The sequence below is a fragment of the Pantherophis guttatus genome, chromosome 3 (genome assembly GCF_059756535.1).
Source record: "Pantherophis guttatus breed Tessera chromosome 3, ASM5975653v1, whole genome shotgun sequence".
In the NCBI taxonomy this organism is placed as follows: domain Eukaryota; kingdom Metazoa; phylum Chordata; class Lepidosauria; order Squamata; family Colubridae; genus Pantherophis; species Pantherophis guttatus.
The window spans coordinates 112,329,815-112,342,982 of record NC_142065.1 but is presented as its reverse complement, the minus strand read 5'-3'; the positions used below and the strand labels follow the sequence as shown (position 1 = coordinate 112,342,982).

The window sequence follows — 13,168 nt, the reverse complement described above, 5'->3', positions numbered from 1 at the left end:
AACCGCAATTAATCTTACATTACCATTGTGGCCTCCTAGCAGTATGTGCAATTTACTGACAAATTTACTGATTCTTAAATTGTTGATCCATTAGCTGCGCGTGCGCAGAGTGTGTGTGTGTGTGTGTGTGTGTGTGTGTGTGTACAGGTAGCCCTTAATTTATGACCACAATAGAGCCCCAAATTGATGTTGTTAAATGAGAATGTTAAGTGAGTTTTGTCCCACTTTCTGTCTTTCCTTGCCATGTTTGTTAAGTGAATCACTGCAGTAGCTCAGTTAGTCGCAAGGTTGTTCAGTGAATCTGGCTTCCTCATGGACTTTGCTTGACAGAAGGTCGCAAAAGGGGATCCCATGACTCTGGGACACTGCAACCATCATAAATAGGAGTCAGTTGCCAAGCATCTGAATTTTGATCATGTGACCATGGGGATGTTGCAATAGTTGTAAGTGTAAAAAAGGTCCTAAGTCACTTTTTTTCAGTGATGTAACTTTCAACGGTCACTAAATGAACTGTTGTAAATCGAGGACTACCTGTAATCTAAGAATAATTCAAGAAATTATTACACCAGGCTTTGCGTGTTTCTATCACAAAGTTTATTTTTGTGTATCAAGTGAGTGTGTAAATTGGATGCATAAATCAGCTAAAAGTACACCAGTTGGTACTAAATAATGTATGATGCTCCAGAGTGGATTATACAACCTATAATGCTTTATACAACTATTCTGGTACAGAAATGAGTGCCCACGATTATTGAATTCGATAATAAAAATATTTTGCCTTGTTTTGTAAACTATTTTGGAAGCTTTTCTGAAAGATAATATTGATTTATAGAATTGGAAGAGAGCTTGAAAGTCATCTAGGCCATTCCTAAGTGCCCAGTTTAATAATTGAATTAAATAAAGCACAAATGGCTGATCTTGAAAAAATTATGCAAAGCTATCCTTGTATGAGAGACAATCCCAGGGAATCCAGAGTTATAGGCTACACTGGGAATCCGTGAGGGCCAGTTTGGCATACTAATTAAACTGCTGCTGAACTAGAAACTGGGAGCTGACAAGTTAGGCATGAAATGTAGCTGGATGTCTTTGGGCTAGTTCCTCTCTCAGCCCAACTTGGCTCATACAGTTGTGAGGAAAAGGAGATGGGAACATTATGTATGCCAACTTGAGTTGTAGAAAATAAAGATGGGGCATAAAACTAATAATAATATTGAAAGGCAATGGTAAACTACTCTATTTTTGTAAGAAAACTAATATCCATATGGGTTTGATTCTTAAAGAATCTGAACTTTACATAAGATACCTTGTCACAGAGCATGCATATATTACATTCTCTGCAGCTTTGCCTCAGACCTCGGATGCTTCTTAGTTCCAGTTTATTGTTTCTTCTCCGTGGCTTTCCTCGTTTACTCCATTCTACTGCAATGAGCACCATTACTGGTACATTTCAACTGCAGCAACCTCTCAACTACCGAGAAGGTACCCGTCACCAGCCTGTGGATGGGGATCACAGTGAGGAGATCTATGAACCAGCAACTGGTAATCATCTGTTGTAATGGAGATATTGAAATCTTAGGGAGTTAATGTTCTACAGCTATATAAGTTTGACCTCTTATCACACCCACAGGAATAGCTGACTTGAAAGTTATATAAATGACATTTACATCCTTTTAGATAAATAGATAATAACTAATACAAGAGAAAAAATATATTGCTTTTTCAAATATCTTTATTTACGCTTTTTTATGGCAGGATTTATTAATCTGCTGATAGAAAGATTTTGAGGATTCTTATTCAAGATGTATAAGTAAAGTAATTAATACAAAATTTATGTTTATATAGGAATACACTTTTATATCATTATGATTGTTTTTAGAAAATAATTTCTGTATCAAAAATATTTTTTCCACCATAGAAACAGAAAATATAACTGGGCCTTCTCTATGTTCCTTAGCATATATCAGTGTTGATGCCCATACAAATAATACAAGAGGAATATTTATCTAGACACATATTTTGAAATTAGCTTTGGATTACAAAGTGGTTGTGATTTTTCATTTTAGAAAATACTATTGCACAATGCAGTCAGTGGTCTTTGCACTTTTTTCCATCACTCAGCATGCTATCAATGAAGCAGAAAAGGCTTCATGTTAATGTAGAGTGTAATAATGACTCCAAATATGAATCATCTGCCAAAGTGTTTTTATTTCATTTCTTTACCAAGTGTAGGATCTCATGTGACCTCCCAAATCTTAAATTTGATACTGAGGAATTATCAAAACTCATTTCCAAATTGCGATTTTAAATGTACAGGAGATCCTTGTTTAGCAACCACTCATTCAGCAACCATTCAAACTTATGACGGCATTGATTGAGTGGTAATTATGACTAGTCCTTATATTTAAGGCCATTGCAACATCCCCATGGTCATGTTATCTGGGCATTTTTTTAAAAATTTGATTTATATGCCGCCCTTCTCCGGAGACTCGGGGCGGCTTACAATGCGCTAAGCAATAGCCTTCATCCTTTTGTATATTTATACAAAGTCAGCTTATTGCCCACACAACTGGGTCCTCAATTTACCTACCTTAGAAAGGATGGAAGGCTGAGTCAACCTTGAGCCTGGCGAGATTCGAACCTGCAGTAATTGCAGGCAGCTGGTCTTAATAACAGGGTGCTTTAGACCACTGTACTACCAAGCTCTTTGGTGACCATCTCATGATAGGATGTTGGATTGTGATATGGTCACATGATCATGTTTTTCAAAGTTCCCTTTCAGCTTCCCACAATCATTGAAATGAAAATAAACTAAATAAACTAAACTAATGAACAGGTCTTTTCTTTGTTTTCCCAAAGGTGTGTGTGACCTGTGGTATGCCACTCAAATGCCAACATTGGCCCTGATTTAATTAATACACAAAATATGCACCTGGATATTTATTTATTTATTTATTCATTCAACTTGTATGCCGCCTTTCTCCGAAGACTCAAGGCGTCTTACAATGCAATTAAAAACCATATATGAAAACATTAAAAATTAAAACCTTAAAAACAATTAAAACTCATTCACACCATTCATGGCTGGATCTCGCCAGATCGCAACAGCGAGATCAATGGCCCCAGGCCTGCCGGAAAAGCCAGGTCTTCACCGCTTTTCGGAAGGCCAATAGGGTGGGGATGGTCCGGATCTCAGGAGGTAACTGGTTCCAGAGAGCTGGGGCAGCCACAGAGAAGGCCCTACCCCACGGGCCCGGCAGCCGGCACTGTTTAGCTGACGGGACCCGGAGGAGACCAACTCTGTGGGATCTTACCGGTCGCTGGAAGCTATGCGGTAGAAGGCAGTCTCGAAGATAACCTGGCCCTGAGCCATGTAGGGCTTTAAAGGTAATAACCAACACCTTGAATTGTGACCGGAGACCAATAGGGAGCCAGTGCAGCTCGCGGAGAATTGGTGTAATGTGGGTATACCTAGGTGCACCCACAACACCTCTCGCGGCTGCGTTCTGGACCATCTGTAGTCTCCGAACACTTTTCAAGGGTACCCCATGTAGAGTGCGTTGCAATAATCTAACTGTGAGGTGACAAGGGCATGAGTGACTGTGAGGAGAGCCCCCTGATCCAAGTAGGGTCGCAATTGGTACACCAGGCGAACCTGGTGCACCAGGCTAGGTCCCCCTAGCCACAGCTGACAGATGTTGCTCTAATCTTAGCTGTGAGTCTAGGAGGACACCCAAATTGCGAGCCCTTTCTGAGGGGGACAATTTCTTCTCCCCCAGAACCAAGGATGGACAATCAACATAGTCTTTAGGAGGCAATACCCACAGCCACTCGGTCTTGTCTGGGTTAAGTCTGAGCCTCACGGCCTCCAGGCACCGGCACATCACATCCACCGCCTCACTGAATTGACGCGGGGTAGAGATATACAGCTGGGTATCATCAGCGTATTACTGATACCTCACCCCGTATCGTCGGATGATCTCACCCAGCGGCTTCATGTAGATGTTAAATAGGAGGGGAGAGAGGACCAAGCCCTGAGGCTCCCTGCAAACGAGGGGTCTAGGGGTCGACCTCTGTCCTTCTACCAACACCGACTGTGACCGACCAGAGAGATAGGAGGAAAACCACCATAACACGGTGCCTCCCACTCCCAACTCCCTTAGTCGTCCCAGAAGGATACCATGGTCAATGTTATCAAAAGACGCTGAGAGGTCAAGTAGCACCAAGATGGGGGAATGACCCCCATCTCGGGCTCGCCAGAGATCATCCATTAGCGTGACCAAAGCAGTTTCCGTGCAGTAGCCAGGCCTGAAGCCAGATTGAAAAGGGTCTAGATAATCTGTTTCCTCCAATGAACGCAGGAGCTGAAGTGCCACCACTTTCTGTACAACCTTTCCCACAAAGGGTAGGTTGGAGACTGGACGAAAGTTCTTTAATTCTGCTGGATCCAGGGAAGGCTTCTTGAGGAGGGGCCTTACAACCGCTTCCTTTAATGGTTGCGGGAAGGACCCTTCTCTCAAGGACGTGTTAACTAAAGCCTGGAGCCAGCCTCGTGTCACCTCCCTGCTGGCTGAAACCAGCCAGGAGGGACACGGGTCCAACAAACAAGTGAAGGAACTCATCGCTCCTATAGCCTCGTCCACTTCCTCAGAAGTCACAGGTTCAAATTCATCCCACACAATAGGACTAAGACCTGCCCCCGTCATCTCGGTCGTAATTGCCCAATCAGAGTCCAGGTCCATCCGAATCTGAGCGACTTTATCCGACAGAAACTGCACAAACTCCTAGCTCTACCCTGCAAGGGCTCCTCCACTCCCCCTGCATGAAGGAGGGAGCAAGTCATCCTAAATAGGGTGGCTGGGCGCGAATCAGCGGATGCAATAAGTGCGGAAAAATGTGAACATTTTGCCACCTGTATCGCCACTAAATTAAGTCCTAATAAAGGCTCTTAAGAGTGTTCGGTCAGATTTGGAGTTACTGCTCCTCCAGTGTCGCTTTAGACGTCTCTTCTTGGGCTTCATCTCCCGGAGCTCCTCAGTAAACCAGGGAGCTTTCCTGGATCCACCGCCATGGAGAAGTCGCAAAGGCGCAATCCGGTCCAGTGCCCCAGATGCCGCCCTATTCCAAGCAGCCACCAGGGACTCAGCCGGACTGTGGACAAGGGAGTCAGGTATCTCCCCAAGCTCCTTCTGGAACCCTTCAGGGTCCATTAGGCGCTTGGGGCGGAATCACTTAATCGGCTCCACCTCCCTGCGATGGAGGAGTAGTGTTCTGAAGTCTAACCTCAGCAGGAAATGATCTGACCACGACAAGGGAGAAGCATCTATACCCCTTAATTCCAGATCATATCTCCACTGTCCCGAGAGAAACACCAGGTCAAGTGTGTCCCCCCCCCATGAGTTGGACCCTGAACTACTTGGGTCAGTTCCATGGTTGTCATGGAAGCCATGAACTCCTGAGCTGCATCTGAGGATTCGCCAAGGGACGGCAAATTAAAGTCCCCCAGTACCATAAGCCTGGGAAACTCCACCGCCAGCCCAGCTACAGCCTCTAGCAGCACAGGCAGGGCTGTTATAATGCAGCTGGGAGGCAGGTACATCAGCAACAAGCCCAACTGAACCCCTGAGTCCAACCTCAAGAGGAGAGACTCACACCCAACAATCTCAAGGGGCAGGGATCCTGTGAGGGCAAAGACTCTTCCAGACAATAGCTGCCACTCCTCCACCCCTTCCCTGGAGTCGCAGCTGATGCAATATCTGGAACCCGTCTGGGCACATCTTTGAGAGGGGCACACCCCCCTCCTGGCCCAGCCAGGTCTCAGTTATGCATGCCAGGTCAGCCCCCACCTTCAGGATTAAGTCCCGAACGAGGGGGGCCTTGTTGACAACAGACCTGGCATTAAACAGCAGCAGCCTGAGGCCAGGGCCCTGACATCCCGAGTCACCAGGTATACCAGGTGAGCCTGGTGAACCAGAACCAGAAGGGCCGGAACAAGTATTTGCTTTGAGACAGTGAGTCCTAGTTCCCCGAGAGTGGCCTACCTCTCGGCTCCCGCCATATCTACCTCTCTCAGTCATAACCGCAATGCTCCGGCTCTCTAATACCCCAGAGATCTCCTCCCCCACCTCAACGGCCCCCCTCCTCTCTGGCAGGCAAGGCACCCCACTCACACTGAGCCGCGGGTCGTATCTGAGCCCCCATCTGCTTCTGTTTGCACACTCAGTGTGTCAAATTTGAAGGGAATCCCCAGCAACTGGGATTTTTCCTCGCACACGTACTGACCTACATGCAGGAGTATGGGAACGACTTCCCTACAGAAGGGACCAAAGTCAGGGTTGTCACACTGGCTCTAGAAGGATCAGCTGCATGTTGGATGGTGAGCCTCCATAATGCAGAGCCACCGGAGCTCCGCAACTTCAACCGCTTCATGACAGCCCTGAGACAGAGATTTGAGGACCCCCTAGCCGACCGCAAGGCTAGAGACCACTTAAGGCACATCAGACAGGGGCGCCGTCTAGTCGCAGAGTACATCGAAGAGTTTCGTGACCTAACTTGCCACGTAGATTGGCCAGAGGAAATACATGTGTGTTGGTTCAAAGATGGCTTAAATGATGACCTATACAACACCTGCATTGCCTGTGGAGCCCCAGTCTGCCTGCACGGCTGGTGTGTCTTGGCTGAGGAAGCTGAAATTGACCAAACACGAAACAAGTACCGCGCAAGCTGCTCCTGGAAGAGATCCCCACTGGAAGGGAGAAAGGAGGGAACCAAACCTTGCTTTGCCCCACCACGCTCAGCAGCCTGCTTCAATTGCGGGAAGGAAGGCCACTGCGTAGCCGAGTGCCATATGAGGATGCCCACCCAGAAGGGAGAGAAGCAGGTCAGAGGGAAACCCTCAAAGCCACCACCGCGTTCCAGAGACACCACCCTAAAGACCCATGCTGTCGTTGCATTCCCGCCAGAATTAATTATGGTGCAAGGAACTCCGACCCCTCTAGTGGAGGAACCCGATCAGTCAGGACGTGATATGAGGAAAAAACATTTTGCCTTGTCCAGACTACTGCAATACAACAGTGTCAAGGCGGAAGTAATTAAGCCCATGCTCCTAGCCTCCCAATTAGTGGCTCTCTCTGACAAAGAACAATCCCTCCACCTTAGACAATGCCACCATCACAGAATTCAAAAAGACCTTGGAAACAGATGAGTGGTTTAGTGCCCACAGATATACTTGCATAATAAAAGATGGGTTAGTTTGGGTGGGGAATAAACTGTATGTCCCATCTACAGAAAGGCTGAAAGCTATGCAAGCTTATCACGACTCCAAATTAGCTGGTCACTTTGGTTTTGTAAAAACATTACATTCACCGAAACAGCAATTCTGGTGGCCCTCATTTTAAAAAAGACATAGAAAGTTATGTAGCAAGCTGCCCCATTTGTGCTGCCATGAAGCGCAGGCAGAGGAAAAACCCCGGTCTGTTTCAGCCAGTGGCTGACTCTTCAGCACCATCGAGAGAGAGCTCCATGGATTTCATTGTAGAATTGCCCCAGAGTTCTGGAAACACAGTGATCTGGGTTGTCACAGACCTTTTCTCAAAGCAGATTCACTTCATCCCATGCCAAAAGATCCCTATGGCCAAAGCCTTGACTAAGCTGTTTTTGGCCACATATACTACTTGCATGGGGCCCCACAACGTATTATTTCGAACAGAGGGGTCCAATTCACATCCTAGTTCTGGAAAGCCTTTTTGGATCTACTCAGAACCAAACAGGGACTTAGTTCTAGTCATCAACTGCAAACAAAAGGGGCCATGGAACGAACAGTTCTGGAACAGTACCTGCATTTTTTTTATTAACAATCAGCAGGACAACTGAGCCGAGTTATTGCCTTTTCCAGAAGTGGCCTATAATAATGCAGTTCACACTAGCACAGGTTACCCCATTCAGAATGGCCACAGGGCAAGAATTTAATGCCATGCCTTCAATTACCCTGGTATGAACCAGAAATCCCCCCCCCCACTTGAAACAGTGGATCAGTCATTTGCAAAACATTTGGCCGGTGGTCTGCAAAGTCTTGGATGAAGCCAAGGCTGCCTCTAAAGCACAAGAGGACAAGAAACAAGTACAACCTAAACCTTACAAAGTGGGAGACAAAGTTTATCTTTCCACCAAGTTTCTAAAATCTTTGCAGCAGGCTAAAAAGCTGGGCCCTAAATATATTGGGCCTTTTCCCATTGTTCGTATTATTGTTCTGCCCCAGCTACGGACCCCAAAGAACACAGCACACACAAAGTCCATACAAACCTTAGTTTACTAATTAAGGACTACTAATGAGCTTTCTTAGTAGTTGTTTGAATATAACTACAGTTTAAATCAGTCTTTTCTGAACAAGAGCTGTTAATTTAACTTCATTAACAGCCGACAAAAATCCAAAGAATAATAACTCAATTCTGAGGCATAGTATTTCAGGTAACCGTAATCTTACTTTGGTTGGCAAAATGCCCAGAAGCAATTTGCAGGAAAACTGACGAGAGAAGCAAGAGCCGATCAAATGTTTCTGGAATCAAGACGTGAAGGAATATGAACAAAGTTGTTCCCTGCAAATTGCATCAGTCATTGTCCTTCCTTAAATAAGCTAGGGGAGTAGCCAATTAGCCCCAAGCCTTACTCTCAAGGAGACCTCCTCCTGAGGAGCCACTCCTGCCTTTTAACAGCTCTGCGCGTTCGTGCATCGAGAAGAGGCTCCTCCTCTTCTTCCTCTTCACTTATGGGAGCTTCTGGAGGTTCTGAAGGCCCTGGCTGAATCTCTGCCTCTGGCACCACATCTTCTCCAGCCTCCTCATTGTCTGACTCGAGTGCCAGCTGCACAGGCTGCTGGCGCATCACCACACCAGCCTCCTCGCTGCTGGAATCAGCTACTAGCTGCCCAGGCCGCTGATGGGCCACAACAATTATTAACCCTGTCATGGTGGAATTGCAGCTCCCTAAGTCATTATGGCAAGTCCACCCCATTTTCCATTGTAGCTTGCTGAAGCCTGAAATCACCTCTGACCTTCGTCAGGCTACTGCCCCTGTTCTACTGTGCTGTGAGTTTCAGTTTCCTGCATTACTGTACTGTGGGAGGGGTTTTGTTTGCACTGCTTTAAATTATTGTTTTTTAAGTGGGAAAATTTAGTTCCTGCCTAGACCTCTTGCTATCACAAGCCTTTCAATAAACTCTCCTTTTGGAACAACTTCAGTTTCAAGAGTCCTGCTTTCTTGGGAAGATTGGGAGGGAAGACCTTACAGAATGTATAATTACCAAATTCACTGAATAATTCAAATATAGAAGAGATAGCAAACACAAAAGCAATATCAAGATTCAGGAGAATCTTGACAAACTGGAATGATGGTAACAAAATCTATTTCAACAGGGATGAGTTCTATATTTGGGTACGAAAAATCAAAGACATGAAAATAGGATGAGAGAGGTCATGGGCAGCATTACAGTACATGCAAAAAGATGCAGATATCCTGATGGATTATAAGAAGAATGTGAATCAATAGCATGGCACATCTACAAAATAGAATTATCCAGGTATGTGATATAAAAGCAATCCATGTTACACTGCATCTGGAATACTGTAACTTCTGGGCATGCAGGCAGGCATACAGAAATGGGGCTGTCCTGAACAACCCATTTAAAAGTCTAAAAAAAACACCTAAACATGCACAGAATTGCACCCACAGGAAAAAAGTGAAGGAAGGAAAAGACTGGACTTGGAGAGAAGAGAAAAACTGGAATTCAAACATTCATTTGGATGCAAAGTTTATCTGCTGGGATTTTGTTTTCCTTTTCAAATTTTATACATTTGTCATTTTTTAATATATCTGTGGATTACAAACTATATCAAGAGGGCAAAAACAACATTGCCACAGAAGGGACCAAAAAGAGAACTACAAACTCCTAAAACCTCTGATAGTGTAAACAATTAATCAGTGGAATGGCTTGATATCAGAGGTATGGGTGCCCTATCACTGGGGTTTTTGAGAGATTGGATAGCCATTTGTCGAAAATAATATACAGTATATCACAGAAGTGATACCCCCTCACATTTTGTAAATGTTTAAGTATATATTTTAATGTGACAACACTGAAGAAATGACACTTGGCTACAATGTAAAGTAAGTATACAGCTTGAATAACAGTGTAAATGTGCTGTCCGCTCAAAATTACACAACACACAGCCATTAATGTCTAAACTGGTGGCAACAAAAGTGAGTATACCCCCAAGTGATATTGTTCAAATGAGGCCCAAAGTGTCAATATTTTGTGTGGCCACCATTATTTTCCAGCACTGCCTTAACTCTTGGGCATAGAGTTCACCAGAGCTTCACAGATTGCCTCTGGAATCCTCTTCCACTCACATGAAAAGATATACTTAAATATTTACAAAATGTGAGGGGGTGAACTCACTTCTGTGATATACTGTAGGTCCCTTCAACTCTTACTCTATTACTCTAGAAGACTAACATCTAAGGATAGAAATTTCAGTTTAAATTTTCTTTTTAAAAAAATCATCTAAATTTTGGGATTTATGAAAATAAACATCTAAATGAGGTGGCCCAGTGTTCCAGTTGAGAGACAGTACAACTGAGGTGACCCTGCTGTGAGGCAGTGCAGTATTACAGCTGAGAGACAACCCAGCAGCCCAACTGAGAGACTGACAGCTGAGTGGAGGCAATGAGGTGCAAATGAAGGCCACTTAGCAGAGGTGATACAGAGCTAGGTGGCAGCAGTCCAGTGGTTGAGAGCAACATGCTGGCCTCTGAGCAGCAGCTGTGCAGAGCTAAGTGGCAGAGGAGCGAGTGCCCAGAGCAATGACTGAGAGCAGCATGGCATATCAATTGAGCAGCAGTGGAGCAGAGCTGATAACAGGCTGGAGTGCCCACAGCATCAGCTCAGAGCAGCGCGGCTGACCAACAGTGGCTCAAAGCAGCATGGAAGAGCAGCTAAGAAGCAGCTAAGCACTCAGATCAGCACATCATACCTGAAAACCCCAGCAGTGGTCAGGCAACTGATAGGAAGAAGGCAGACAGGAAAAAGATAATTACATAACACTTGTGGACAGAGAAGAATGGGATAAACTTTCAAGGTAGTATGTGTAAAAGCTTAACATCTCCTAGAACAGGGGTGTCAAACTTGTGTCGTCATACAAGCGTCGTGACGTATCGGGACTTTTTTCCCCTTCGCTAAACGGGGTATGCATGTGGCCAATGTGTGATGCATCCAGCCCATGGGCCAGGCGTTTGACAGCCCTGTCCTAGAAAAAAGCCTGAGATTCCCAACATAAAGAAGTGCATAACATTTCATAAAGGGCCAAGAACTATTGTAAATTCTTAAATTTTTAAAATTTCTGAATGTCAGGTGTGCTTCCTTCAAAGTCCAGGAAAGAATAAGCCAAACTCCATTATTTATAGAGTAATGTACTTTTACTAGAAAATGAAGTGAACGCTACCAAGGAAAAGCTGAAACTAAAGCAATAGGCACGAAAATTGTATATAGAAAGCATCCCCTCCCACTGTCCATCATCAATCACCCAATCCAAAGGTCTTCCAGAGGTCAGGTGGAAGCACGTCTGGCCTCGTCATCAATCAGGAACGCGATGACGGTTGACCCGATAGCCACTTCGGAGATTAGGTTTCGTTTCTTCAAAAATCCTCCAGCACGCTTTCCCCCCACCATGCTCTCTACTTCTCTCCCACCCGTTTCTTATGGCAGCCAAAGCAGTAAAGGCGGAGGTTGACATTTGGCCCCTCCGGAGAAAAGACGTTAGTCCTAAACAGGGAAAAGAAAAGGAAGAAAAGAAAAATTGCAATACAGACATTAAGGTTTATCAGGATATTTGGTATGAAACAACTGGACTTTCTTTGGTGCCCGAACATCACGTTTGTTCATCCACTCAGCTTGAGACAAAGGAAAATGTTTCCAGGCCACCAAATATTGCACTTTACCGTGGTGCTTCCTAGAGTCTAAAATTTCTTTGACTTCAAAATGTTGTTCCCCTTCTATCAGTATGGGGACCGGAGGGGAGTCTTGGTCCGGTCGTAAAGGGGACGAATGTTCTGGTTTCAACAAGCTAACATGAAACACAGGGTGGATTCGTCTCAAAGTTTTTGGCAACTCCAATTCAACTGTTACTGGATTAATAAGTCTAGTGATCAGGAAAGGAGCCACATACTTGGGTCCAAGCTTTTTTGATTTCTGTGAAGTCTGTAAATATTTGGTGGAAAGATAAACCCTATCCCCCACTTTATACACATGGGCCGGGGACCGTTTTTTATCAGCTTGGGTCTTATGCGCTCGGTGTGCATCATCTAGGGCTTTTTGAGTTACGGCCCAAGTGCTCCGTAGCTGTTCGATCCACTCAATCAAAGATGGGTTTTGTGGGGTGTCTTGTGGTAGCTTGGGGATTGGCACAAATTCCTGACCAGATGCTACCTTAAACGGAGTGAACCCGGTGCTGCTATGTATGGAGTTGTTGTATGCCACCTCCGCAAATGGTAATAGGTCCACCCAGTTGTCTTGCTGGTAATTTACATAACACCTCAGGTACTGTTCTAACACAGCATTGGTCCTCTCACAAGCCCCATTAGTCTGGGGGTGGTGGGCGGAGCTTAGCCCTTGGGCGGAGCCTATCAACCTTAAAAACTCCTTCCAAAAGTTGGAAGTGAATTCTACACCCCTGTCCGAAATTATACATTTTGGAGCTCCATGTAATCGGTAAATATGACGAATAAACAGTTTTGCAAGAGTTTTAGCTGAAGGGATTTTAGAGCAGGGGATGAAATGCACTTGTTTGGAAAACAAATCCGTTACTGCCCAAACGACCGTGCACCCTTCACTCTCTGGATAAAATCCATGGATATTTCCTTCCAAGGGGCATCCGGCCTTGCCACACTCTGCAGTAAACCGGGTGGCTTCCCCGGAGGTCTTTTAGCTGAGGCACACACCGGACAACTAGCCACATATGCCTCTATGTCCTTTTTGAGGGCAGGCCACCAAAATTGTCTTTTAACAAGATGTAGAGTTTTAACAAACCCAAAGTGTCCTGCTGCCTTGGCATCATGAGCGTACTGTAATACTGTTAGTCTTAAACTATCAGGGACATACAATTTTGCCCCTATCCAAGAT

At 45.0% G+C, this 13,168-nt stretch overlaps 2 protein-coding genes across 4 annotated transcripts in view; both read left to right on the top strand.

Annotated features, from left to right (window-relative positions):
• Positions 1 to 13,168, top strand: part of ALDH9A1 (aldehyde dehydrogenase 9 family member A1) — a 101,029-nt gene that overhangs the window by 762 nt on the left and 87,099 nt on the right. Inside the window, exon 2 of one of the 3 annotated variants that reach the window (XM_087891172.1) lies at positions 1,341 to 1,479. The exons of 1 other annotated variant lie outside the window; for it this stretch is intronic. In XM_087891172.1, the coding sequence (XP_087747298.1) occupies positions 1,359 to 1,479 (121 nt within the window). In that variant the 5' untranslated portion in view covers positions 1,341 to 1,358. Of the gene's footprint in view, positions 1 to 1,340; positions 1,540 to 13,168 lie in introns of all 3 variants that reach the window. One more of the 3 variants, XM_034409901.3, reaches the window with a different exon arrangement.
• On the top strand, positions 1,546 to 9,436 carry LOC148114765 (uncharacterized). Its single transcript, XM_087891176.1, has one exon. It carries the CDS (start codon positions 6,284 to 6,286, stop codon positions 7,199 to 7,201), a length of 918 nt encoding a protein of 305 aa, XP_087747302.1. The 5' UTR covers positions 1,546 to 6,283; the 3' UTR covers positions 7,202 to 9,436.